This window comes from Phyllostomus hastatus, unplaced genomic scaffold, assembly GCF_019186645.2.
Source record: "Phyllostomus hastatus isolate PE091 unplaced genomic scaffold, TTU_PhHast_1.1 phas_contig_40, whole genome shotgun sequence".
In the NCBI taxonomy this organism is placed as follows: domain Eukaryota; kingdom Metazoa; phylum Chordata; class Mammalia; order Chiroptera; family Phyllostomidae; genus Phyllostomus; species Phyllostomus hastatus.
The window spans coordinates 99,706,668-99,733,002 of NW_025333872.1; the positions used below are offsets into that span (position 1 = coordinate 99,706,668).

General features: G+C 63.8%; 1 protein-coding gene across 2 annotated transcripts; it reads right to left on the reverse strand.

The window, feature by feature from the left end:
- Positions 1–669: 669 nt before the first annotated feature.
- Positions 670–26,132, reverse strand: THBS2 (thrombospondin 2). Of its 2 annotated transcripts, none has more exons than XM_045843932.1 (22): positions 26,084–26,132; positions 23,551–23,699; positions 21,544–22,100; positions 20,236–20,320; positions 17,558–17,754; positions 16,517–16,657; positions 15,765–15,861; positions 14,265–14,432; positions 13,873–14,049; positions 13,078–13,251; positions 12,406–12,533; positions 12,181–12,336; positions 11,524–11,742; positions 9,466–9,573; positions 8,637–8,796; positions 7,823–7,941; positions 6,865–7,099; positions 5,744–5,971; positions 5,065–5,336; positions 4,504–4,601; positions 3,365–3,504; positions 670–2,423 (listed from the first exon to the last, which is right to left on the reverse strand). In XM_045843932.1, the coding sequence occupies exons 2-22, from the start codon at positions 23,615–23,617 to the stop codon at positions 2,416–2,418; spliced, it is 3,534 nt and encodes a 1,177-aa protein (XP_045699888.1). In that variant the 5' UTR covers positions 23,618–23,699; positions 26,084–26,132; the 3' UTR covers positions 670–2,415. The 2 variants fall into 2 exon arrangements, with proteins under 2 accessions (XP_045699888.1, XP_045699889.1); XM_045843933.1 differs by lacking the exon at positions 26,084–26,132 and adding an exon at positions 24,667–24,792.
- Between the last annotated feature and the right edge of the window lie 203 nt (positions 26,133–26,335).

The following is a 26,335-nucleotide window of genomic DNA, read 5'->3' on the forward strand; positions in this document are numbered from 1 at the left end:
AAATGGCCATTACGCCCCTCCTTGCAGCTGCTCTAGTCCCCCTGAGTGACTCCCCCTACTCTCACCTCTGAATTTTTGGGGGGGCTCCTCAATTGACAGCAGAAGGAGGTCCAGCTTCTTCCTCCCTCTTAATGTCAGCAATCCAACCACATCAGACGGCCTTTCCTGGCCTTGTTGCTTCCCTGACTCGCTTGAGAATCTCGGCCAGACATGCATGTTTGTCCCAGAATCCCTCTCTCCCTGAGCTGCCCTCATGTTCTCAGATGTCCCCGGAGCCATTGGGCCTGCGGAGACCCCCGGACGCCGGTGCTGTCCAGCCTCCTCCTCGGGACCGGGCTGGTTTCCACACCACGTCGCAGTTCGACGTGTGTCCATCCAGTGGCCTCTGGCGGGACAAGGGGCTGGGGTGCAGCAGGTGCCAATGAGAGGGCCCCTCCTGCTGCCACGTTTTTCTGGACCTCTCCCGGGCTGCCTGCTAACGTTCTGGGCATAGTTCTGGGCTCCTCTGACAGCCGGACGCGGCGGGAGGACCCGAAACCCGAGTCACCCCGAGAGTGGCAGCCGGGCATGCTCGCAACCCAGGACGGGAAACCGCAGGCCTCCCGCTGGGGCTTCTCCTTCCCCGCACGCCCAGGGAGAGACCCCTCTTAAAAAAAAAAAGGAGAGAGATTCATTTATAGAAAATCTTTTTACAATTTATTTTCTGTTTTTAATCTTTGAAGTATAAACATGAGGCTCTAGCTGAATGCAGGGTGTCTGCGGCGAAATGTTGACCAAGTGAACAAATAAATAAATATTTACAGTCTTTGGCAAAACAGATGGCGTTTCATCAATCTGTATGAGAAGTCTGTTTAAAAAAACATAAATAATTTACAAAAACTATGGTACATTCTAAATATTCACATCACCCCACACCCTGTGTCCTTCGGCCCACGCCACCGACGTGGAGAACGTGTGCCCTCGCCGCCCTCGCGTGGCACGGCGTCTCCGACCCTGCTGTCTCGGGAAGGCAGGTCCACGCAAAAAGCAGCAAGTGCAGCAAAACGAAGAAAACCTCAAAAAAGGCAGCAAACATATCTTTAGCGAATGACATGTGCGCGCTCAGGCAAAAGCTATGGATTCTCTCTGACTGACACCAAAAGCAGATCACTACCGGTAGAAAGGAAAGAGCTGCCCCAGCCGGCCGAGCCCGGCCCCGCGGATGAACGCCCGTGGAGGGCATCCCGCGACTGAAAGCGACCAGTGGCCCTGCGGACCGCGGGGAGAGGGCGCATGCGCATCGGGAGGGCCGGCCGACCACGCAGCCGCAGATCCAGCCCCGCACTGCAGACCGCGCGGGGGAGGTGCGCGGCGGAAGGGGGGAGGGCGCCCGCGGAGGCAGCGCACGCTCAGGGTCCCCCCCGAACTCCCGCTCTTCCTCGCGTACCCCGCCCCGCCACGCAGCGAGCTGCCCCGACAACGCGGATGACAACGCCCCGGGTTTCTGACGGGAAGGCCTTCTGCGGTGACGACCGTCTGGTGTCACTGTGCACTGGGCGCGCGTCCGTGCGCCCCTCGGCAGATGGAAGAGAAGTTCCCGGGGAACGGAGCTGCGGTCTCGTTCTTCCCGCAAACGGCAGCCCGGCACCTGTGACTGGAGCCTTTCAGGTCGCGAAGCGCGATACCAGGTCGGGGCGGGCGCCCACGGGCGCGGCCCGCGGGGCCGTGTATGAGACAGCCCGAGGGAGAGCACCGCGCTCCGTCACACTGTCGCCCAGAGGCAGCCTCGCCGGGCCCCGTCTGGCCCGCGTCCGAGCCCTTCGGCAGGACATCCCTCCGCAGAGGACACCCCTCTCGGGATCGTTTCCAAAGACCCACGGAGCTGGCCCCTGGCGCCCGCACCCGCGCTGGCCCGGCCTCGTCCCTGCCGGCGTCACTCCCACTCGCGTGCGCCTGGTTCCGAAGGGACCGCACAGGACCCGTTCCCACGGGGCTGCCCCCACCCACCAGCGGCGGCTGCAGGCAAAGCAAGCCGTGTGCCGTGTCCTTCCGCGTAGGGTCCGACGGCGCCCCACGCACCGCGCGTCCCCACGCACCGCGTCCCCGTCAGGCGCACGCGCGCGCCGGCACAGAGAGGAACCGCGTTTTACACGTAAGCGTCAGGCCTGTGAGGCCAACGAGCAGCAGCAGCACCCTGTCGGCGGTCCCCGCACCCGAAGTCTGCGGCACCGTCGCTGTTTCCAGCGCCGGGTCGGAGTTCATCTCCGGGTCCCACTGGTGTGCGCCCTCGGGGCTGACGACGGCAGGGGAAGAGCCCCCCGGAGTGAAGGTCAAGGACAGAAGAGGTGCTGAAGCGAGAGAAGCCGCAGGACCGGGGTGGCCGAGGCGTCGGGGCGCCGGCATCTGCAGTGCGTGCGGGAAATGCGGCCGGTCCGGTCACGCATCTGCGGAAGACAGCGAGTGGTTAGGGGGCGGGGCCGTGGCGCTGCGGCGTTTCAGTTTAGCTGCAACCTCAAATATCATGATTTTGATGTAAAAAAAAGACATCACGACACGGCTGGATGGACGTGTGGATGCAGGGAAGGAGGGAGGGAGCCTGCCCAGCGGGAGAAGAAAATCACCAGGTGCGCGAAGGTAAATCGAGTTTGTGCTTTCTGCCTGCACCTGGCATTTGGCTTTAACTGCCGGGTGGGAGCGGCGTCTCCCAGCCCCCTGACCTCCTCTGTTCGACGGGGTGTGTCCGGCCCGCAGGAGGGCGGGGATTAGACCAGAGAGCCGCCAGCTCCCTCCTGGGTGTGCCGCATTTTGGTTCTGGCACCCCAGTGGAGAGATAACCACCTCCCCTCCCTCTCTCTCTCTCTCTCCCTTTCTTTCACGGGCCAGCCTTCTAAAGCTCCCCTAAGGGCCCAACTGTGTAGAGCAGGGTGTCAGACTCATTCTCACCGGGGGCCACATCAGCCTCACAGTTGCCTTCTAAGGGCCAGATGTGACTTTAGGTCTGTGTACATGTAACTGCTCCTTAACAGTTCAGCAAGAGCTTGGCACTGCCGCGGGTAGAAACCAGGTGCCGGGCCAGATAAGACACGGTGGAGGGCTGGACTCGGCCCAGGGGCCGTGTGTCTGCCGCCTGTGGCACAGCGTGTCCAGGAAGCCATGGAGCAGAGCAACAGGGGGACGGGCGGCCCGTGAGGAGCTGCCAAGCGTGTGTCTCACCACAGACATCGCACTTGACCCAAAACGGACGAACAGCAGCAGCTCAAGCCGCCCAGACGCACCTCCACTCACCACGAGCCATCAGCGTGTTGCCTGGCCCTGGCGTCTCCATGAGGGGACAGGCTCAGGGGCCCCTCCCCACTCTCTCCGCTGGGCGTGCGCTCACACCCACCTCTGCACTCGTACTTGAGGTCTGAGAAGTAGACCATTTCTTGAGAGAAGACAAACAGGCCCAGCCGCCCACCAGCGTAGGTGTGGTCGTAGATGGGTCCCGAGTCCGCCATGACCTGCTTCCCTTCATGCACGAGGACCCTGTGGGCCGGGAAACGGGGCGGAGGAGACCATGGGCTCCGGGAAGCACACTCAGAAAAGGACAAGCCACGGGGACTCCGCATTGTCCCAGCCCCCTTCCCGTGACTCCCTGTCACCCAGTCCGAATGCAGGTGGCTTCACCGTCACCTCCGCCCTCCAGGCACCCACCCCCCACCAGCTGGGGACACTCCCTCTACCGAGACAGGGGCATCAGCCACGTGCTCACCGCTGTGTCCCCACTAACTAGGGGCCCCAGGAAAGCCAGAAGAGGCTCCACCCACCCACCACGACGGGGCTGGTGCCCCCGGCCTCCCGGACTGGAGGGAGGGAGGGAGGAAGGGAGGAAGCAGGGATGTGCCGTGGAAACACCGCCCCGGGCGCCCAGCCGGCACGCTGCACCCGTCGCTGGTTATGGGGAGACCTCTACGTTGACCGCATCGTGTGCTTGTCGGCTAGGCTTAACTCTGCAAGGACAGCTACACTTAAACTGTCATGTTTTGCTTCACTCAAAATCCACTGCCGCTGCTGTCACGCCAAGGGAACCAGAGTCAGTCGGACTGATACTCGTGAGCGTTCTGTGCACAGGTGTGTTTTCCTCGGAGCCACTGACGTATCAGAAACACACGTGACTGCCCTCCAAGCACCCGTGACTGCGCAGGCTCACTCTGCAGCAACGGGGCCCCTAACTGCCCACTGTCCCCTCGCTGGGGGCGTGTGTCCTCAGAGGACAGGTGCCGAGCACCCTCCTTGTCATTTTAACGGGACGAGTCTGACTGGAACAGCTTTGTTTTCCTTTTTGCTTTTCGTCCTGATTAGTGAGCAGCAGCAGCAGCAGATCCGGGACAGGAAAGAGAAGGTGTTTAAGGGCAGGGCATCCAGAACGACGCGCAGGCTAGGGTCCGCCGGGCTTGCCCACAACCGCGTGCACATGTGGCCGATGGAAACACGGCCTCCCCCGTGAGAGCTGCCGGGGAAAGCACGGCAACTCGGAGCGCTCACCGTATGTACCCCGTCTTGGGCCGGTGGGTCAGGTGCCACCTGTAGGCTGTGTAGTCTTTCCAGCCGATGTTCTTGGGGTCGTGCCACAGCGTCCGAACCTGGGGGGAGACACCCTCGTGAGCGCAGCCGGCACCCTCAGGCCTGAGCACAGTTTCACGACACCACGCGGGAACTAGTTGGTTTGCTCTGCCACGAACCCCGGGGACTCACGCCCGTGGTGCAGACGGCTGGCGTGGAGAAACCCCCTGACGGGGTGGGGTGCTCGGCGCTGGGGGCACAGTCACTGAGCCGGACGCACGGCTCTGAGCACTGGGCCCTCTGCCTCCTGAGTGAGACCCCGGGGCAACCCCTACACTTGCTGAGGGCAGCCCCTCGTCTCTAGCAGAAGCCAGAGGCCGTTTAGCTGGCGAGAGGACTGCCAGTCCTGTCCACAGAAGGACCAGCACGGTGTGTTCGTCAGGGGGAGACCCAGTCCTCTGGGTTACTCCGGGCCAAACCCCGGGCGGGCGGGGGCTGCTCCCCCAGAGCAGGGCCCGGGGCCCCAGCAGCACCACCCCTCACCTGGCCCGCCGTGTTCCCGGTGTGCCACAGCGCGTTCCGCAGGTGCTCGCCGGTGCCCGTGGTGGAGTTGACCACCTTGAGGGACACGCCCGAGTAGCCGTAGGCGCGGGTGGGCTCGTTCTCCCAGTACGTCTGGGTCACCTGCTTCCACATGACCACGTAGAAGCGGCTGCTGGACTGGTAGCCGAAGACAAAGCCAGCGTAGTCGTCGTCCCGGTCGGTGTTGACATAGAACGTGCCGCTGAAGTCCACAGACACAAACTCGTCGAAACCTGGGCGCCAGAGGGAACGGCGACTGTGAGACACGGGCGGCCGGGACCACCCCTCGGCGCCCCATGGAGCTCTGGGGGCCCACTGAGCTGAGCTCTCCACCCAACTCGGGAGCTGTCGCTGTAAAAGGATTCCACCTCTCCAGGTCCCACCTAAAGAGCTACGGCAGAGTACCCCTGCCTCATGTGCGAGTTTGCGCTCGAGTTCTAAAACAGCATGGCAGGTGGCTTCCTGCAAACAACACGTCAGAGGCTTAGGAGAGGCCAGCGTGTGCTCAGGCAGGGGGGTTGCATGCCGTGAAGGGACGGGGCCCCTAGAAGGACCCACTTCATCCCATCCCTGTGGCTCAAAGCCCAGCCGGGGCCCCTGGCCCAGCAGCAGGATGGGCGCACGGGCTTGAGGGGCTCACCCACGGCGATGCCAGGGTCGGAGTTCGCCGTCTGCACCAGCTCCTTGCCCTGGTGGCGGATGACCCAGTTGGGGTCAATCTGCGTGGTGCCCTTGGGGTCCAAGTGGACCATCTGGAAGTTCCTGAAGTCCGTCTCACTGATGGCGTGGTTCTCGGGACACACGTCGTCGATGTCCGGGATGCTGTCGTTGTCGAAGTCGTCCTTGCAAGCGTCTCCCCGCCCGTCACCTGTCACCACGGACAAGCAGGAAACAAGAAAACGGGACACGGCTTGCCACCCGCCCCGTGTCTGAGAGAACAGCTGCGGCTCTGCGGCAGCCCAGGGAAGCGCCTGAGCTTCACGGGTTGATGCCGTCATCTCTGCGATACTCGGCCCGATAGCTGCAGCCAGGCCTGCCTGCGTCACCGTCCCCTGGGGAGACGGGGCGCCGTCGGCTCCCGGCTGGTTCTGCAGGACACCTGGGCGGCAAGTCATTGGCCCGAACACCAGCATTTGTTTTCCGGAACATCTCTCTCCGCCGCTCGCAGTGTCCCTGCCTGCGTCTCTGGACACCTGTCTCCCCCTGCACTCACAGCTGCGCTCAGAGCAGCTGTCCCCGGGGAGATGTGGGCTCCCCTTTTCCAGAAGCCTCTTATCAAGTTTTCCAGTGAGGTGGTGGGAGGGGTCAGGTGGGCCAAAGCCCCCTGGTGAACAGGGGACAGGATGCCGCCCCCGCACAGTGCCCAGTCCCTGGTCCTGACGACCCATGTGAGTGCCTGCTGCTTCAGAAGGAGGCAGAGATGCCGAGCTCCCCTCGCAGACTTCAGCCACCGTCCATCCTCCTCAGCAGCACACGCCTGTGAACATGAACCTCAGACACCACAGACAGTCTCCCACGCAGGTCAGCGCAGCCCCCGCTCCCCCGGGACACTGAACATGCTTCCCTCCTGCAGCTCCTGGGGGGTCCCCAGGCTGCGCCGGGTCAGCGGGCCTGTTTCAGCCTGTCTGTCCCTGGCCGCTCTGCACAGAGAGTGGCAAAAGTGTCGAACATCCTGCCGAGGGGGGGCACACATGGACCCACACCTGAGCGGGATGATGCCCAGAGGAAGCCGCCGCTCTGGCGTCTGGACCCCCCACCTACCGTCGGCATCCTCCTGGCCGGGGTTGGGGACGAGCCGGCAGTTGTCCCTGTCGTCAGGCACCCCATCGTTGTCGTCATCTGAGTCGCAGGCGTCACCCCTGCCGTCGTGGTCGTGGTCAGCCTGGTTGGCGTTGGCGATGTAGGGGCAGTTGTCCTGGCTGTTCTGGTGGCCGTCCTCGTCGATGTCCTCGTTGTTGTCACACTGGTCTCCCACGAGGTCGTTGTCCACGTCGGTCTGAGGGCAGATCATGGGGGAGCAGCACTGAGCCTCCGTCCAGGGAGCGGGTGCCAGACAGGGTCACCCACGGTGTTCGGGCCAGACCAGCTCCTCCCATGCAAGCGGCCGCACTGTGGACAGGGTTGGCCCCCCAGGTCGCACCTCGGCCTACACACGGCGGGGGGCCAAGGACCCAGCTCCATCCTCTGCACCCTCCCTGCAGCTCCCGCCCCGAAGGGAGACTGGAGCGAACCAGCCAGGATCCAGTCCCTTTCTGACATCGTTGGGGACAGCACACAGGGGCAAGCGGGGTTACCGCTGTGGGGGCGGGAAACGGCACAGCAGCTAACACATCACAGCCCGAGGACAAGCTCTGTCTCTCATGCTCACGGCTGCAAGCCCACCCCTGCCCACCCTGGGCCATGTGAGCTGCGGCCACGCCATGTTCTCCCCCGTGTCCCCCAAAGGCAACGCCGGGCCGAGTCAGGGACACGCAGAGACGATGAGACGGACACACAGCACCCCCAGGACCACACAGCGGAGCCTCTGCGCACTCGGCCGGGGGCCACCGAGATGCGCGAGTCGTGTGTAGAGTTCAGTTCAGTGAATGTTTCCAATTACAATGAGTGGAGAGCCCGTGCCGCCACGTGTGGGCAGAGCTGATGGAGACCCACGAGGGCATGCGGGTCTGCAGCGGATGAAGCCCCGTCCCCGCCCACCCACGGACGCCCGGCCCCTCACCTGGTCGGGGTTGTGCACCAGGGGGCAGTTGTCGCAGTGGTCGCCCACGCCGTCGCCATCCGTGTCTCTCTGGTCCGTGTTGTAGACGTAGGGACAGTTGTCTCGCTCGTTGAAGACATCTGCAGGATGCGGGGGGGGGGGGGACAGGAGGTGGCAGCGGTCAGCGGAGCACACTGCTTCCCTGCGGCGGGCAGCAGCTCACCGCTGAGCGCGCTCTCAGTAGAAACCATCTGGGAATGCGGCCCAGCAGGGACAGTATTGGGTTCGTGGGAGAACGTACGTACGTACATACATATGTACAAGAGCTTTGCCATTAACATTGACACCTCCTCTGTTTAAACTAGAGCCCACCCTGACAGTTTTCCGGACAAGGCCTCCGAGGGGGCTACGGAGCGTCGGCGGGCGAGTCTGAGTCTGCTGGCCGCCTCTTCGGACGGCTGTCCGGTGCCCGGAGAGAGGCAGACGCTGGCCCTGGACCCGCCCCAGTGCGGCGTGGTGAGGAGAGAGCTGGGCTCCAGGAGCTCTGGACCAGCGTGCTTTGGAGCAGGCGCCGGGACAGACACCAGAGCCCGCGTCCACGAGGCGGGCAGCGGGCTGTCAGGGTCTGAGGGTGGCCCTGGGGCGGGCGCGGCGGCCCCTTCACCGCCCCTTGGAGAAAGGCGGGCGGGTGGACGGGCTCTATGGGACCCTCAGAGGATCACCGTCTGTTGGGGTGTCAGTGAAGCTGAGCGCGCCCCACAAACACCGAACAGAAGTCCGCCGACCCTCCCCACTGAGCCTGAAACGCGTCCACTGAGGGCGGAGCCGCACTGACCGTCCCCGTCGATGTCCACGGAGCAGGCGTCGCCCTCGCCGTTGTGGTCCGTGTCGATCTGGGCCGGGTTGTGCACGTACGGGCAGTTGTCGCAGCGGTCCCCCACCTCGTCCTTGTCGTAGTCGGACTGGCGAGGGTTGAAGAGCAGTTGGCAGTTGTCCTAGCGGGGCAGCGAGAAGAGAGTTTAGGTCACAGCACAGGGACGCCGGCCGGGTGGGCCGACGGGCGACAGACGCCCTCGGAGCGGCTGAGCGCGAGCCCGCCCTGCGCGCCCCCGACGTCGGGTTCCGTGCGAGGACGCATGCGCCCGCCCAGTCCGGGGCATGCGCGGTCCACAGCGGAGACGACGCGCCCTGCGCCTCACGGTGGAGACGGGCCTGTGCACGTCCAGCGGGGGAGCGAGCGCCGGACGGGGCGAGAGAGTCAGAGCGCGAGCCTGACCCTGCGGGGCCCGGGCACCGACGCCGAATCGTTTACCGTCCAAACAAGTTTCCCCAGAAATGGTGCCGCCTGAACCCTGCCACCGGGCAGTCTGCCGCGGTCTCGGGGACAGCCCCGCCCACCGGGAGGAGGGCCCGCAGGCCCCTCCCCTTTGGGCAGTGAGACGCAGACCGCTCGAGGGTTTCTCGCTGAGCGCCCCGACGGCGGCGGCGCTCCGGCTGCCCCCTGTCCTCCCGCGCAGGGCCAGCGTCCTCTGACCGGGACTGGGCAGGCGCGCCCATCGGGACAGCTCGCGGCGACTGTTCCGTCCGAGCACCCATCCGCTGAGCCCTCCCGCCTGAGCCCCAGGGCGGCAGCTCGATGGCCCGGCCCGGCCCGGCCCACTGACCTTCTCGTCGCTAACACCGTCGTTGTCGTCGTCGTCGTCGCAGGCGTCACCAACGCCGTCCTTGTCAAAATCTTCTTGCCCGGAGTTGGGCAGCAGGGGGCAGTTGTCCTGCGGTCGGAGGAAGCACGCAGTTACGGAAATGTCCCCGGGAGCCCTGCGCTCGGGAGGGTGGGCATCTGAAGGGGGGGGCGCCCACAGCGGAGAGGTCGGGGTCACACACCTGTCCTCCCTGAGCACACAGCAAGAAGGCCAGAGAGCTCCCTCTCCGGGGCTGCCCGGGAAGTTATGTCACGACTCCCACCGGGTCGAGACGAAGATGGGAGCCCAGGACCCTGGGAGGCTGCCAAACACCTGATCAGGGGCCACTGTCTCAGAAAACGTGGACAAGGACAGAGGCTTCGGCGTCCCTTCTCCTTCGGGCGATCTTCGCCTCATCCACCAGAAAGCCAGAGCTCCCAGCGCATCAGCCCTCCTGAGCCTGGAGGACCGGACCAGGGACCGGGTGGCGGCTGCTCAGAGCCGGAGGCTCAGACTCCAGGTCACTGCCCCCAGCCCCGCTCGTCCAGGGCAGCAGGGGACTCACGGAACAAGTCCAACCATGTCACGTGTCAAACTGAGCTGCCCGGACAGCAGCCCATGAGGGACCGGAAACCCCGGAGAGGGTGCACGGGAGAGCCTGTGTTTCAGCTGCGGAGACGCTCGCTGCCGGCCACCGGAAGGGTCAGCATGCCCCCGCCAGTCCACGTCCGAGCCAAGTTCCACACCAGCCCTGAGCGCAAGGGGGCTGCCCAGGCACCGCGGCGGAAGACACGCAAGGGGCCTCTGGGATCGGGTGCAAGGCTTCCGTTCACAGTCTGCCTTTGGCACCTGTTCACTCTCATAAAGGTATTTATAGCTGGGCCCTGGCTGGTGTGGCTCAGTGGACTGAGCGCCAGCCTGTGAACCAAAGGGTCACCAGTTCGATTCCCAGTCGGAGCACATGCCTGAGTTTCGGACCAGGTCCCCAGTGGGGCCATGTGAGAGGCCATCACACACTGATGTTTCTCTCCCTCTCTTTCTCCCTCCTTTCCCCTCTAAAACTAACTAAATAAAAACTTCCCTAAAAATATATATTTATAGCTAGGAATTGTAAGGTGCCATTTTTTAAGTGACTAAATTCCTGTCTGAAATTCTGCAAAAGTGAAAAGAACGCAGGGTGTCCAGCGAGCGTCTTCGCGTCGCGGCCCACCCGTTATCCATGCCGTGACGCCCAGGCGGTGGCCGGCCCTTCACAGAAACTCTGCCACAGTCACGTGCACAGCACCCCTCCCCAGCGGGACCGCCCGGCTGCACACCCGTGCTCGCAGGGAGGGCACGGGGGCAGGGAGAGGGGACGCTCTGGCCCCTCAGAGCCAGCGCCTGGGCTGCCGTCAACACCTGCCACCTTTCACCAAGATGGGCCGAAAGAGAAGACCGCGTGGAAACTTGACTGCTCGAGTCACGAGCACGAGCCAGCGTGGATGTCACATGGACGGATGTTTGCGAAGGATGCTTTGGCACCTTGGTATCGTCCATGTTTGTAGAGCCGGTAAAACACCAATGGCACCAAAACCTTCTGGGATGCCTCGTGCAGCGGACCGAGCGGTGGGTCCCCAGCCACGGGCCATACCCTGATCTCTGGAACCTGCGAGTGGTACTTCGTCTGGCAGACAAGTGAGTGTCACCCCAGACGGCACAACCTGTGCGGGGTTCAGGGTCTTCTGAGGAGGAGCTTCTCGGAGTGTCCAGGTGGGCTCAGGGCACATGCACGTGTGTCCTTGCCAAAGCGAGTCGGGGGCTGGGACAAACACCCAGAGTCCCGAGCCGGGGGTGCGGGGGGCAGCCACCATCGAGGAAGCCGTGGCTGGAGGCGGCTCCGGAGGGAGCGAGCCACTGCCGACAGTGCGACCTCAGACCCCCGGCCCCCGGCTGTGCGAGGCCAGGCCCCACCTGTGGTCACTCTCTCCTGCCCCCCCAGACGGCGACCGTGGGCCAGAGACGGTGAGGAGGCCCGTCCCAGTGGCCTGACCGCGCCCTCACCTTGATGCAGTGGTGGGTGGTGTTGGTGGCGCAGACCAGGTTCTTGTTGGGCCACCCGTCCAGGTCCGAGTCCTCCCCGCAGATGAGCCCGTCGCCCGCGTACCCCGTCTGGCACTCGCACTTGTACATGGGGTCGCTGAAGTGGCCCAGGTAGATGCACTCCGCGTGCCGGTGGCAGCTGTGGGTCTTGTCCTTGCAGGGGTTCTCGGGCTCACACACCTGGGAGGAAGGGTCGCACCTGTCGGCAGGTCTGAGGCGGAGCACGCAGGGCTGTGGCGTGGGAGCGGGGGAGGGGGTGGGGGGTACTTTCCCAAGCAGGGACCCTCCCTAGGGATGTGCTCAGGGACTCAGGACTCGGTTCCTTCTGGAGCCACTGGAGGCAGCTCAGTGGCTCTTGAGTGTGGCCAGCATGTGTCCGAGCCCCCGCTGACCACAGGGAGCCGTAGATTCATGAGGACCTGAGACCTGGCCCTCAGGATCTTGTGTGTGACCCCTGAGTGTGTCACCCTGACAAGGTCAGCTCCTGACAGCAGACAGCAGCTCACCCAGCCTTCGCCTGTCCCCAGAATGTCGCCCTTTTCCTCCCATCTCCCACCCTCCATGTTCCCAGATTCCGGCTGATGGGAGCCGGACATCACGCAAGGGGCCACTGCTCACCTGCTTTTCTGTCTGAGCCGCCTCCAGGCCGACCCCAAAGGGCTGGGTCCCTTTGTACCGCGGGGGGCAGGGCAGGCAGTGGAACCCGGGGTCGGTGTTGACGCAGCGGGAGGACTTGCTGGCCGTGAAGAAGCAGACGTCGGCGACCAGGGCGCACTGCGGGGAGAGCAGACGTGAGCCCACTGCCCCTGGTCCCGCCACACCCCCTGCCAGCCGGGCACCCACCTCGTCCAGATCCTCACAGTGGGTCCCGTTGCCCAGGAAGCCCACTGGGCAGGCACCGCAGGACCAGGAGCCATCAGGGAAGCTGTTGCACGCGGCTCCCGGGAAGCAGGGGCTGGACAAGCAGCCATCTGTGTGGGGAGGCGGAGAGGTCAGGACCACGGCTGGCCAGCCAGGCAGCCGGCCTGGGTGCAGGACCACAGCGCCGCCGTGACCCAGGACGGCCCCTGGCCGTGCCCCAAGGCCTCCGGGCCCCTCAGGCACTGCGGGTGGCTGCAGAGAACCGGAGGGAATGAGGGACGTCGATCGCACGGGGTCCCGGCATGCAGACGCCGGGGTCCCCGTCCCCAGGGGACGGCCCGGGACTCAGCTCCGCTGGGCTCCCTGCTCGGACAGTCCGTGTGCCCCTCGCGGTGGCAGCCGGCGCGTAAAAACGCGGAGGGACCCGGCACGGCTGGCTCTGCCCGCCCACAGTCCCTCTTTCTTTCCCGCTGGGGTTGCATTTCCCATCTTGGACAGGAAGGAAAGCCCAGGGGCTGCTTCCCGGACCCCCGCCACGGCAGGCATCCAGGGTGGGGACTGCCGGAGCCTCAGGGTCTGGGGAGTCTGGGGGGGTCTGGGGGGTCTGGGGGGTCTGGGGGGTCTGGGGGGGCCGGGGGGGGGCCCAGCACAAACCGACGGGGCAGCTCCTCTTGTTGCACATCTGCAGGTCCTTGGCCTCCCCCACGCAGGCCTTGCCCCCATGCCGGGGCTCCGGGCTGTTGCAGGCACGCGTGCGCTCCCGGACGCCCCCGGCGCAGGTGACCGTGCAGGCCGACCACGGGGACCAGGGGCTCCACCGGCCGTCCACTGCAGGGAGAGGGCAGGGGCCGTGTCAGGCGGGGGCAGGGGCGGGGGAGGGGCTGCCGGCGGGAGTGGGGGTGGGGGGAAGGCCCGGGGACTTGGGGTCGCCAGCGTGGCCGGAGAAAGTGGCAGGAAGCCCGTTCACGGCCCGAGGCCGGGAGGTGATGGAGTGGACGGAATCTCAGTGGTTTGTCTTCACCTCAGGGAGGAAAAGTCACACCACCTTGGTGTCTAGACACCGAGGACTGGTGACCGGGGGCTGTAGGTGACCTCTGTCACACACACGAGGGTGTGGGTCATTGAAGTTCATTGTGAACGCCCCCTCTTCCCCTTCGGGACAGATGGGTGGCACGTTGGGAAAGCGTTCATCCCACACACGCCCGGGCGTGGGGCCAGCCGTGTCCTGACCCACTGCATTCTGGGCCACCTGCTGCTCCTGGTCTGGTCGTTTGCCAGATGGCCAGGTGGCAGATGAAGCGTAGCTCGCGTGCACTGGGCAGGGGGCCAGCAAGGGGCCGGGACACCCTTCACCGCCCGGGCCCGCGAGGCCTTCTCGGATTGAACAGGGCCGTGGGCCCTGGGCCCAGCCGCCCCGCAGGCCCACCCCCACCCACCTTGCCCACTCACCTGGGCATGGGACACCCTGGCAGCCTTTGGTCTCCCGGCCGCCACCCTTGCAGCCCTTGCCCCCCATCTGGGGCACCGGCGAGTTGCAGAGCCGTATCCGGGTGATGTTGCCAGGCCCGCAGGTCACGGAGCAGGAGGACCACGGTGACCAGTGGCTCCAGCCACCGTCCTGCCGGACTGGCGCAGGGAAACAAGGGGCATCAGGGGCAGGCCACCCGGCCCGAGTCCGAGTGTTGCCCAGGTGGGGTGGGGGAGGGGCCCAGCCAGAGCCGTTGGACGGAGCCGGCTGCCTCCCCCAAAGGGCAGCGAGCGGCTGTCCTCCACACCCAAAGGCCCAGGGCCCAGGGCCACCGACCCACCCGCACGGGGACGGCCAGCGGCCGGACACTCACTGCGGTGGTCACACTTGCCCAGGCTGCACGCCCGTGTCTGGATGGACGGGCCCAGGCAGGTGTTGCTGGTGACATCGCAGGACCGTCCTCTCTGCTGGGTGCCGGGCCCGCAGGTGGCAGAGCACTGGGTCCACTCGGCCCACGGGGACCAGCCCTCCTCACCGTCCACTGCTGGGCACGAAACACAGGCCAATCAGGCCTCTGCCCAGTGACGGGCGCGGGAGCGACAGGCACGTGACCTGGGCGGGCGTTACCCTCCGAGGGAGGCGGCGGCCCCAGCGATGGGCACCGGCCCCGTGGGCAAACACAGGGCTCCCGGGTCTGGTCCCAGGTGGGAGTCAGGGGCTGCGTGCTGGGACAAGACGGGAAAGGCCGTGGGTGGGGCCGGCCTCCGTGGGGACTCGAGGGGACCAGACTCCACGGACCCTCCGTCTGAGTGCTGGGATCGGGGGCGGCATCGGGCCCTGCCAGGCTTTGTCTCGGGCATCCCGTCTTAACGACCTCCACTCACTGGCTGACACTCGGGGAAAACTGTCAATTTTTAGTTGGAATTGCAGGTCGCTAAATTTAGTTACAAAGAGTTTCAACTGGGACAAGTTGCATAAAAAGGCAATTCCCTGCAAGGAAATTTTTCAGATAAGGTTTCAGCCCCTGAATGGGAGAAAAGGCAGTGACTTAGGGCGAGAGTCTTTCCGGGAAACAGTGGAGACACAGTTCACGGAACCGCCCCGGGTGGGGGGCCCGCAAAATGCTGAGGTCAGAGGTCCCGCAGGGCAGCCGCCGGAGGCTGCGCAGCTGCAACACAGCCTGCATCGGGGCCCATCACCCCCAGTCCCTGCGCGGGGAGCACCCCTCTGGACTTTACGGGGAACACGCCCTGAGACCCTAAAAGCTACATATTGCTCCAAACTGTCGTGTGACAGAGCTGGGCCTCTCTGAGCCCATCCCCTGTCCGCCCAGCAGGGGACACACGTGCTGGCCTCCAGCGGGAGGGAGGCCCTCCGGCCGGCCGCCGGCCCCCCACCAGGCCCCGCAGCTGCCCTGCGTGGAGGGACAGAAGGGCCTGGGGGTTTTGCCTTGTCCAAGTGTCCCTCCCACGGGCGCGTTTCTGTCACTAGGGCAACGGTCTTCGGCTCTTGCTTGTTTTACTTCAAATCGTCTTTTCTCCAAAGGGGTGTGTTCGCCAAGATTGCCCATCCTCCTGGCGACACGCCCAGAGCAGCAGGTGCACCTGACTCAGGGGCAGCGACTCTCTCTCAGAGCGAAGGTGGGGTGCTCTGTGCCCAGTGGTCCCAGGGCTCTGTCAAGAGGGGACCGGCCCTGGGCCCGCAATTCAAGGGCTCGCAGACGCGTGCCTGTCCCCGAGCAGCGAGTGTGGACAGCCGGGCGAAGCGTCCCTGGGCGGGCACGGCCTGACCTCACCCTCCCTGACAAAAAGGCTGAGGGAGCAGGAGGCGGCCGTGGGGACCCCAAGGCTGAGGCCGCCGTGGCCGCACTTACGGGGGAAGCAGGACGGGCAGCAGGCCCCTTCCAGCAGCGACGGGTTGGCGCAGGTCGCCGGCGGGCAGGAGATCTGGTGGCAGACGGTTTTAAATTTCTGCAGTAAAGAAAGTCACTCGTGTGATACTCGCTCGAAAATGAGCCTCGGCTCCAAGCGGGACTGCAAGCGTCCGCAGGGACCCGCGCCCCGCGGACCAGACAGCCACCGGGTCGGGATCGCTCCCGTCCTTGGCGCCCAGAGCCGGCCCCTGCGTCCCCACCTGCTCCCCGCACTGAGCCTTCCCTGCAGCGGGCGGTCGGCCAGCCGAGGGGCTGGCAGGGTCGGAGGTCACCACCAGTGGGGACCCAGTGACATGAACCACGGGGGAGGAGCTGAGTGAGCCGGCGGCCGGTGTGTGGGCAGTGACTGGCCGTCCCCAGACGCCCCCGCCGAGCCCCGCGGCCCTCACAGAGCTGCGTGGACCTCCACACCACCCCAAGGGGCTCTGGCGGCTCCAGCCCCGCTGCCTGTGGCTGCCCAGTGACGGCGGCCCCATCGCTTGCCCTCCTTGGGACTTGGTTTCCCTGTGTGCAGAGCACGAGGCTGAGGGCAGCCCTGTCTGCAGCGGGCTCCCCGCGGCTCTGGCGCTCGGCCGCCCCGCATCCCCATGGCCAGCCGAGGGCGCCCTGGCCTCCGCGGGCTGGCAGCGCCTCAGGGCTGAGGGGGGTGGCCCGTCCCCACATCCCCCAGAGCACAGGCGCCGAGGCCTCACCTTGCAGGTGCACTGGGTGCAGCTGTCCACGACCCAGGTCTCGTTCTCCGCGAAGAAGCGGCCATCCTGCCAGCAGGCGGACACGTTCCGGGTCTTGGGGGGCCCACCGACCAGCTCCCAGAGCACCTGGTTGTCGTTCGACTGGAAGACCGGAGCAGGGCTCGAGGGCGGGCGGCGCACTCGCCTCGCCCACAGCGCCGCCCGCCCAGGTAGGGGCCCCCGGCGGCGGGGAGGACAGCAGGGCCGGGGCGCGCAGCCCGTGAAGGGAGCGGGTGTGAGGTCCCCGCGGAGCCTCCGCAGGCCGACTCTCGCCCGAGGCCTCGCCGCATGCACAGCCTCACGGACGTCCCTTCCCACGGCCGCTCCGCCCGCTCACGGGCCCCCAGGTGACACGGGCTACCCGCTGGCTGCCCATGCGTGCTCCCGCCCCCACCCCACCCACGCTCATGATGGAAGGCTCCAGAAAGTGCCCTTCGTCTTGGGTACTTCCCCAGCCAGCGCCCTGGCCCGTGCTGTGGGGCAGAGCTGGGCGCGGGCTGTGTCCCTGCATGGGACCGAAGGGGGCCCCACACCCCTCCCCCCGCTTCCTTCCTTACGTCCCCTGGGCCACCAGCTGCCCTCACGTCCTGGGGCCTAAGTGTGGTGGTGGGGTGGACAGTAGTGTGAGGCCTTGTTACCGCTGGCCACCTGTCTCAACCTGAGGCCCCAGGTCCTGAAGCCCTTGAGATGCTTTCCTCCGCCCTGACGCGCCGGGGGACACGCTGGGCTGTGGTCACGTCCTACGTGTCGAGACAGGCCTGCTCGTCAAACGCCTGTGGCCCCCCTCCCCCACACTTCGGCCCCTAATAAAACTGTCATCTTCTAAACAAAACTGGTTTTTCCACTGGGGGGAGGAACGGTCCCTGGGGGGAGGCCCAGTTGGGAGAACGTGTTGCCCACGACTCCCTCTCCCGTTCTGGACCCGCGGGCCGTCCGCCCAGGGTCCTCGAGCCACACTGGGCTCCGACCGACGCCCGGGGCCCCGCGCGCCCCGACACCCACCACCTTCCGCAGGCTCTCGTGCAGCTGGTTGACCACGGCCCGCAGCCCCGACAGCTCGCTGGCCATGCTGCCCAGCTCCTCGCAGGACTGCTCGCACACCCCGGGCCGCCTCTCTGCGCCGAGGCCCACGTACTCCGTGGTGACCGCGGGGCTCAGGTGCAGCGTCTCCGTGTCCTCGCTGATGGCGTTGGCTTCCGCTGAGGGGACACACACAGAGCCTGGTCAGAACCGGCCTCGGGCTGCACACGGGCCACCAGCGTGCGTCTCCGAGGGGACGTCACGCCCCCCACGGGCACCGGGGGCGCTGGGCACAGTTACAGCTGGTGTGTTTCGCAGGGGGACCGCCCCCTCGCAACCCCGCTCTGAAGCCACCCACCCGCCCGCTGAGCAGACACGCATGGCCCACCCCGGAGACCCCCACTCGCGGCCTCGCCTCCCGTGCGCACGGGGAGCTTCCCGGTTCCAGTCGCACCTCCTCTGCACGCTGTGACCGCCCTCGGCTCCCCACCCACCCGTCTGCCCCCCTGAAACATGGTTTCTTTTGTCTGCTTTTCTGCGTCCGTGGATCCGACGTCCTTGTGCTAAATGAGTGACTTCCTCGGGACTCCCTTGCCCCTGACACTCACACAGTTTCTCTGCTGTGGCCCCAGCCCAGGGGACTCTCCTCTCTGCCCAGGAGTCCTCGTCCACGGTCCAGGACACAGACGCAGCCCTAGGTGGAGCCGAGGCAGCAGCCGACCCCAGGCGCAGCCAGCGTGGCTATACCCAGGGGTCCGGGCGGGACGGCCCCTCGGCCACTGCCACGTCTACTCCGCAGCCACTGTCCCTGTTTGCAGTGCCCTCCCCCGGCCCCACCCCGCCACAGAGCGTGACGGGTAAATGCCTCAGCTCCGTGGGGACGGCCGTCATACCGGTTCCCCCCTCGGCTGTGAAGGCCCGATGCCGTTCACACTGGTGGGGGGGCATGTGCTGCCCCTCCCCGTCCTAGAACCACCCGGAGCCCCAGGACCCACCCTCGGCAGTCACTGTGGGATCAGACGGACAGTGCCATGCTGCCACCAGGAGCAGGCCCCGGGGGGGCCTACCACAGCGCCCCCAGCAGCCTCAGAAGGGCACAGCAGGCAGCCTCGGGCTGGTGCTGGCGCAGGGATGGGACCAGAGTTGGGGCCACGTCCCCTCTCCTGCCCTTGCGGGTGGCGGTCTCTCTGTCCTTTCGTGTCAGGACACTGTGCCCACCTGGCGGGCACCCCGTTTCTGAGGCCACTCAGCTTCACTCAGCACCGGGAGGCCCCCAGCAGGGCCCCCTGCCCGCCCCAGAGGGACTGGTGTCACTTCACTGTCTTAGCCTTGCAGTGTTTTGCTCTGTAATGGCCACACGCCCAAAGAGATGATGACCTAATTCACAGGGACAGAGTGTTGGCATCTCAGCCGGGGCCAGACAAGGGACACAATTCAGTCTGAGCTCTAGTGTCCCCGGGAAATGGGGACCCGGGAGCTGAGCACCCGCGCCTCAGGAGGCCCAGGGGGTCCTCCTCGCCACTCACTGGCTGAGAACCTGTGTTGAATCCCTGCCCCACCGCCTGCTTCACCCAGCCAGCCGCTGACAGACGTGCAGACGGGGAGGTCCAGGCCTCGGTCGGGAACCTGGAACAGCGGGCGCCCGGGGGCGAAGTCACCTGCTCAGCACGCTGATGCCCAGGGGCCGGAGCACCCCGTCTCACACAGCGACCCGCAGACACCACAGTGTGTCTGCCACAATTTCGGGTTTATGGGGGACACAGTCTCAGTGGGGATGGCTCATGGCAGGGAAGAGCCTCCTCTCTGGGGCTCTCAGACCAGGTGCTGGCCAGACCAGCCACTCACAGGTGGGGGCCTCCGGGCACCGCAGCGTCTCCTCTCCAGGACAAGCAGCGAGCACGCGCCTGGATCACACGCGCCTGGCTCACACAGGTGTTTGCAAGACCGCGCAACAGGACGCGCTGTGTGGAAAGGGCTGGCAGGGTCACCCCTGCAGAGTAAATGCTGGGGGGAGGCTGGCCGGTGGCTGGGTGTGACCTGCAAACTCGACCAGCAGATGGGCTGGGAGAGCAGGCTGGCACGGCACCGTGTCGGCAGCCGTGGCCACTTGAGGACGCGCCACAGAGCCCGTGACCCACGTCTGCTGCTCCTCGGGGTGACCCCACCCGTTCCCAGGCTGGCAGCTTCACGTATGTTTACAATCTTGTTAGATGCCAGCGATCTGTTTTTTGGCTTCTAAAGGGGTCATTTTGGATTAAAATGTATTCAACATCAGTCCTTCGAGCGATGCGTGATTTGATGGTGGCAGCCTGTCTAGCACGACCCGCTAAATTTATTCCAATGCGGGGTCCAGCACAAATATCACCCCTTTCTAATTACATAGAAACCTTTTATACAAAATCATAAGCATGCAATTCTGTAACATAGTAACGTCACGCTCAAGCAGGCGGTATGACACTTTCAGTGGAATGTTTCCATTGCTGTCCATCTCATGAAAGACATCCCATACCCTCCCGTCGACACTCAGCAGCATTGCTTCTGCCGGACCCTGCATTTCTGTTTAAATTCTCACTAATCCACATTCCCACACACTCACACACACACTCTCCACAGCAGAAATCCATCCAAGACGGGAAACATGCTGTTCAAAACACACCTACCTCCCTGGTTTTGCTGACAACCTTTCCTGCTAAGAACATCTTCCACAGAGTTTTCAAACACCAGGTAGATGTTCTGCAGCAAGCCCTGGAGATGTAACAAGGAGAGAGACGCAGCAGTGAGCAAGCCGCAAGGGTCCGAGCCCGGGTGGAGAGAACAGAGTGAAAGCACAAGAGGGAAACTTGAAACGGGAGAGCGTTTTCTATGTGCTCTCACCTGCAGCAGCTGCCACCCTGCACCTGTCACCTGTGAGACTGTTTGAGGCAGGACCCAGGCCATGCAGATGACAAAAGAAGCAGGTGCTCCCCAGGGAAGGGAGGGGGGCCCAGGCGGACAGGTGACTGTGTCTCCTGACCATGTTACGGGCTGTTCTTCTCTTGCAGGAGACCCACATGGCTATTGCATTTGGCAAAGGTCTTGGAAACCTCCACTAGCCCAACCACGGGCGTGGCAATGGGAGATGAGAGTGTCTCCCACCGCCCAGATGGGATGGGTCACCCGTGGGCCACAGGGGCTTCCCTGGCCCTTGACCCTAACCCTGGCCTCCAGAGATGGACTCAGTAACAGGTGGTGCATCTGCACACCTTCCACTCCAATACCCGAGTCTAAACACACACTTGTTTCCAAAGAAGTCACAGGTATCTGGACGGAAGCAAGGCGCTGACCCTCCACTGAGGACTCCAAACGCCTGTGGTCTTAAAAAGATTTTCCTCCAGAAGCCATTTCAACAAAGATGCACCCGAAGCTATCAGTAACCTTTCCTGAGAAAAACAGTTGTTCTTGCGTTCTGCATAATTTCAGTAAGAAAGCGGGGTTCGGGGGTGGGTTCACAGCCTGGGGTTAGAGGAGCAGGTGAACAGGGCAGGTGAACACGGTTGATTCCTTGGTCACCAAGTCTGTCTTCCTCCTGAAAATTCAGGGACCATTTGTGCCCCTGCAACAACTGGTTCTGCTTAGTCCTGGTGCTGCCTGCGCATTGCGTGTGCACGTGTGTGCGCCTAAGAGGTATCCGTGCGTGAACACGTGTGTATGTGTGTGGCACTGGTGTGTGGGCTTGTGTGGGCATAGGTAGGCATCATTGGGCATCATTGTGCATCGTGTGAATGTGTGTGTGTGGCGTGGTGTCTGTGTGTGATATATACATGTGTACAAACGGGCGGGCATGAGCACACACATGGTGCGTGTGCGGGAATGTGACGTGTGTGCATGTGTGCAGATGTGCGCATGCGTGAGCCTGACCCGCGCACCCCCCCATCCCGCCCCGTCCCTAGGCCCCACCCACCCCCGGGCCCCGCCCCCGCCATACGCACCCGGAAGTGGCTCTCGCGGGCGGAGCCCTTGGCCACGTACATCCTGCTCTTCTCCGCCTTCAGCTGCTCGTAGAAAGGCTCGTCCAGCGCGAAGCTGTCGATCAGGTCGCAGCCCACGTACAAGCTGAAGGTCTCGCCCATCACCTGCACCGTGATGTTCTTCCACTGGGCGTCGGCCAGGCCCACGTCCTCCAGGGACAGGACGTGCTGGGCGCCGTCCAGCCAGTAGGTGAGGTCCAGCGTGTCGGCCGGCCCGTTGGACACGATCTCGAACTGCCGGTGCTCAGCGCCGGGGCCCTCCAGGGCCAGCAGCGTGCCGCGGGACTTGCGGTCCTGCTTCAGCGTGGCCGTGAGGAAGAAGCCCTCCTTCTGCCGCATGAGGCGGGCGATCTGGCCCAGGTACGCCACGCCCACCGGCGGGATGTAGTCAAACCGCACAAAGCGGTAGGCCGGCCCACGGGGGTCGGGACCCCGGAACTGCTTGGCCCCGATGGTCTTCCGGTTGATGTTGCTGATGCTGAAAAGGTCAAAGGCCGTGTCCTCGTCCTGGTCGCCAGCTGCGCAGGGGTACAGAGCAGGGGTTACAGGAGGCGGGCGCGGCCCGCAGGGACGTCCTCGCCCCCTGGCAGCGGCAGACGTGGACTCCTGCGCCAGGAAGTGAGCAAGGCCACCCAGTACCCAAGTCCCCTTCCCTTCCCACCGGGTGCAATGCTGCAGCCCTCGGTGTGCAGCCACTCCCCTCTCCCCTGGCTGCAGCTCGGAGAGCGGTCCCCGAAACAGGGGCTGGTCCCCTAGACAAGTTGGGGAGCGCCGGCCAGAGTATCAACCACCCCACCACCCCACCACCCACCGCTTGCTCTGCTCGGCTGACACTCTCTCCAGCAGGCCTCCCGGAGGAAGGGAGCAGGTCCTGTGTTCCGCGGGACCGGCGCTCTGGACCTCATCCCCAGCTGCACCCTGAGCACCCCCACTCCCATTCCTGCCTCCCAGATCCGGACATCATACACCCGTCTCCCCGCTGAGTGATGCCAGGAAAACATCCTAGAGGCGAAATGCACCCCAGCCTGTCTCCCTGCGTTTGCAGGAAGGACTGGGCTGTCTGTCTCTTTCTCGTGGAGACAGAGTTCAGCGGCACTGGCCTCGCTCCGGTCTGTGGAAAACCGCTGGTGCGCTTGCCACGCACCCTCCAGGCAAGAGTCTGAGACCGCCGCGGGCCTCGGAGCTCTAAACGCGTAGTGGTAGGTCGCCGTCTGGAAAGGGAAGCCGTCAGGCCTACCAAAGTTGTAAACGTTCAGAAAATCCAAGATAGTTGACGGAGCGGAGAGTTTAAACGAAGCGTGACCTCGCGTGCGTCTGACGCGGTAAATGAGAACGGCATGCCGCACCGGCTGCGCCCAGAGGGCGGGGTGCACGCCCGCAGTGGGGCTGCTCCACGGGACAGCCAAAGTCCTTAAAGTAATTAGAACCTCTGACTCGATTTTATCTTGGAACTCCTCCTCCAGTGTAATCAGAAATGCTGGTGAAGATTTTATGTACGAAAGCATTCCTTGTGGCATCGTTCATACTAGTAAAAATAAAGTAACCACGTAGACGGGAATTGGTCAAAAAATTTAGAGTTTAGCTTCTGACAGAATATTATGCAGGCACTGAAAATTATGCTATAAAAGAATAAAGACATAGGAAAATATAATAGTTTTAAGTAGGAAGTAAGGTAGAATGAAAAGTTACAAAATACCAAAACTTCAAGTGTTGCAAGTATGACTTGTAGAAAAAAAGGGCTGAAGTGTGCCCAGAAAAAATATATTTCTAGGTGTAAAGGTATTTTTCTCTAATACCTGAATGTTCCAAAAATATGTTATTCCTTTTGTGTGGACTCAGAAGTAAACAAGAATTTATTCACAACGAAGTTAAAAGGGCCAAGAGGTCAGACACTCCGACCACAAACCTTGCATTGTGTACCCTCGTCCTTCCCCGACCTTCCCCCCGCCCGGCCGGGGCCCCGCTCACCCTGAGCGCCGCACAAGGCCCAGAGGGCCGGCAGGACCAGCGTCCAGAGCATCCCGTCTCCCAGCATGGGGCTGCGGGCGGTCAGAGCCTGGTGGTGCCGAGCACACGCAGCCTCCGGGGCGGAAGGGAATTCTCGCTGTGTGCCACCACTGAAAAGAAGTTTGTGTTTAAAAGCCGGAACAGAGGGATCTGCGGGGATCGAAAGCTTGACGATGAGAAGTGTGCTTCTCGGTCGGCATTCGTTGGGTCGCTGCGAGTGCTGACTGGTGTTACCAGGCAGCTCTGTGCGAATCCCCTTCGAAGACCTACACCACTTCGTCGTCCTGAGGACCCCGGAGGGAGATGCTGCTCTCGTTACTTTCTCCAGCTTATGGGGGGGAGGGGAAGCGGGGCTCCCCCCGCCCCGCCCGCACCCCGGCAGGGCTGCACAGAGAAGCACGGTGGGGACTGGAACCAGGAGTCCGAGTCAGGGAAACACAGCATGGGGGAGCGATTCCTGGGGGCGTTTCGTGTGAATGGCCGGGAAAAGAAATAGCTGTGCATAACTTAAATAGAATAAACATTAACTGTATATTTAGTTAGAAATGAGCTTAATTTGGAGAATCGTAATTACAAAAAGCACAGCATTCCACTGAGGAGTTTTAGTCTGCCTGGCTCTTTTCCTGCAGGCCTGTTTTTCCGTTCTCGGGATTTTCAGTTGGCTCAGCAGAGGCTGGACCAGAAGTCAGGAGGCCTGGCGGGCGGCCGGCTGCACGTTAACCCCTGCGGGGCCTCCCTGCCAGGGCCCGGGCTCCCCGGGCCCCTCTGGTGCAGGCACCGAGGCCCAGGTCCTCCCCCATTCGGGACACGAAAGCGTGTCAGGGGCTCGGCGCTGCAGAAGCCCAGGGAGCAGCCTCTCCCGAAGGGTGTGCTGGCGTGGCAGAGCGGGCTCCTGCATGGAAACTCCCCAGAAGGCCAGGAGCCCAGATGCCTGCTTTGCAGCAGAGGGGGCCGAGAACGAGCTGTGGCAGCTGACACCTCCGGCGGCAGCCGCCCTGGGTGAGCCCGGACCTCAGACTGCAGCGCACTCTGGGCTTCCCCAGCTGGGGCAGGAGCCTCGGCCCTGAAAACACCCACCTCCGGGGGCAGCGAGGACCAGAGGGAACTGTCAGCGCTGGCGAGGGCTCGTCCAGCCCAGTGAGCCCAGTGAGCCCACAGGCTCGGTCACGCGCCTCGGCGGAGCTCCCACCCAGAAGGCTCCCAGCGGGACTCCTCGTGGGCATCAGTGACAGATGATGTCAGCGGGGTTCTCACGAGGACCAGGGGCCGTGAGGAGGCATTTCTGTCCGCAAGCTCCACAGTGTGGCCCCCATGCCCTGGGCCCGCCCTGCACTCTGGTGCGCCCACCCGGTGTGGCCTTCTGCCCTGCGGACGGCAGGCAAGGCTGACCCTGGCGAAGACAGCCTCCGCCCGAACACGGATGTCCGGTTTCCCGTGCCCGGCTCCCGGAGCGTGGCTTCAGCAGAGCGAGTGAACGCTGCCCGGACCGTCCCACCTGTGCCTCCCAGAGCAGAGGTGCCCAGGGCTCGTCTCTGCCACTGGCCAAGTGAGCGGGAGGGTCCCCTCTGATCTCAGGGGGTCGATTGGCCGCACAGCCTCACTGCATCCCGTGTTGCCTGGCTGCAGGGCTCATCACACGCATGACCTAATGAATGCCACACACCACAGTGCCTGGCGCACAGGCTCCGGCGTCGTGGGTGCCACAGCCCCACACTCTGTTCATGGTGCAGGTTTTGCCAAAGGAGATTTTCCCAAAGATCTTCTGCCATTGAGTGTCCTGAGAACATCTGAAGATCTTTTAAAATTCTTTTTGTATCAGGCACCACAGCAAAAACAACTTTCAGACAGAAAACTGCTTCCCCCACCGAGTGACAGGGTCAGAGCCAGGCCCCTCAGGCTGAGGCAGCCCCGAGGGAGAGGGGGTACCTGCCTCCACCTTCCACATGCTAATCACCCCAGCCCTGCGCCTGCAGCCCAGCCTTTCCATATGCTAATTCCGCCACCTGTGAGGCTGCATTCCGGGGACTTCCCGAGGACTTACTCCTTCCTACCCACGTATTATTTATTATTCATTTTCAGCGATCAGTAATGTTTACCGTTGGAGTCTCTACAATCTCTCTTGATTAGTTTCTCAAGTTCTCAGGAACTTCCTCCTAATTCCTTCATCGTGGCTCCCTCCCCTCGCATCACAAACACTAACCTGCAAACTTCAGCAGCGGACGCATAAGCATTCACCCGGCCCCCGGCAGGGACGTTTGTGAAGCAACCCGTCCTGAGTGGGTCGCAGGAGCCAAGGAAGGGCTCGGCATTCCCACCACCCGTGGCAGTCACGGGGCGCCCGGCGGGGACAGTGCCGTGTGGCTGTCACCAGCATGGGACAGCCCTCCATGATAAAGCTGCGTTCACGATTTCCTCTTCTTAGAAATCAGAACACACTTCTCCAAAAATTAAACTACAATGAAATGATGTGGTGAAGTTTTAAAAAAAGTCTTACCAGTCAGCGAGAAAGCTGCAGAGGGCTGCTCAGGGCTGGGACGGAGTGGGGGGCAGCGGTAGGGTGGGCTGGGCTGGGGGCGAGGGCGGCCCTCTGCAGGCGAGCAGGCGGGTGGGCGGCAGGCAGGCAGGCAGGCTCACTGGCCTCTGGCCGCGACCACGGCTTTATATTCTGCTCCTGTCTCCAGCGCGCTCAATTCATTCCCTCGAAGGAATGACATAATCCCTCCTCCTCGCGGGAGGACCACAGAGG

What these genes read in the sequence shown, in the direction of transcription:
- THBS2 (XM_045843932.1), bottom strand. Translation starts at nt 23,617, where the DNA reads ATGCTGGGAGACGGGATGCTCTGGACGCTGGTCCTGCCGGCCCTCTGG. An exon ending in CCACCCACCACTGCATCAAG is followed by an intron (nt 9,574 to 11,523) that starts GTGAGGGCGCGG and finishes CTCCGACCGCAG; the next exon opens with GACAACTGCCCCCTGCTGCC. An exon ending in CGTGGACATCGACGGGGACG is followed by an intron (nt 7,942 to 8,636) that starts GTCAGTGCGGCT and finishes CGCATCCTGCAG; the next exon opens with ATGTCTTCAACGAGCGAGAC.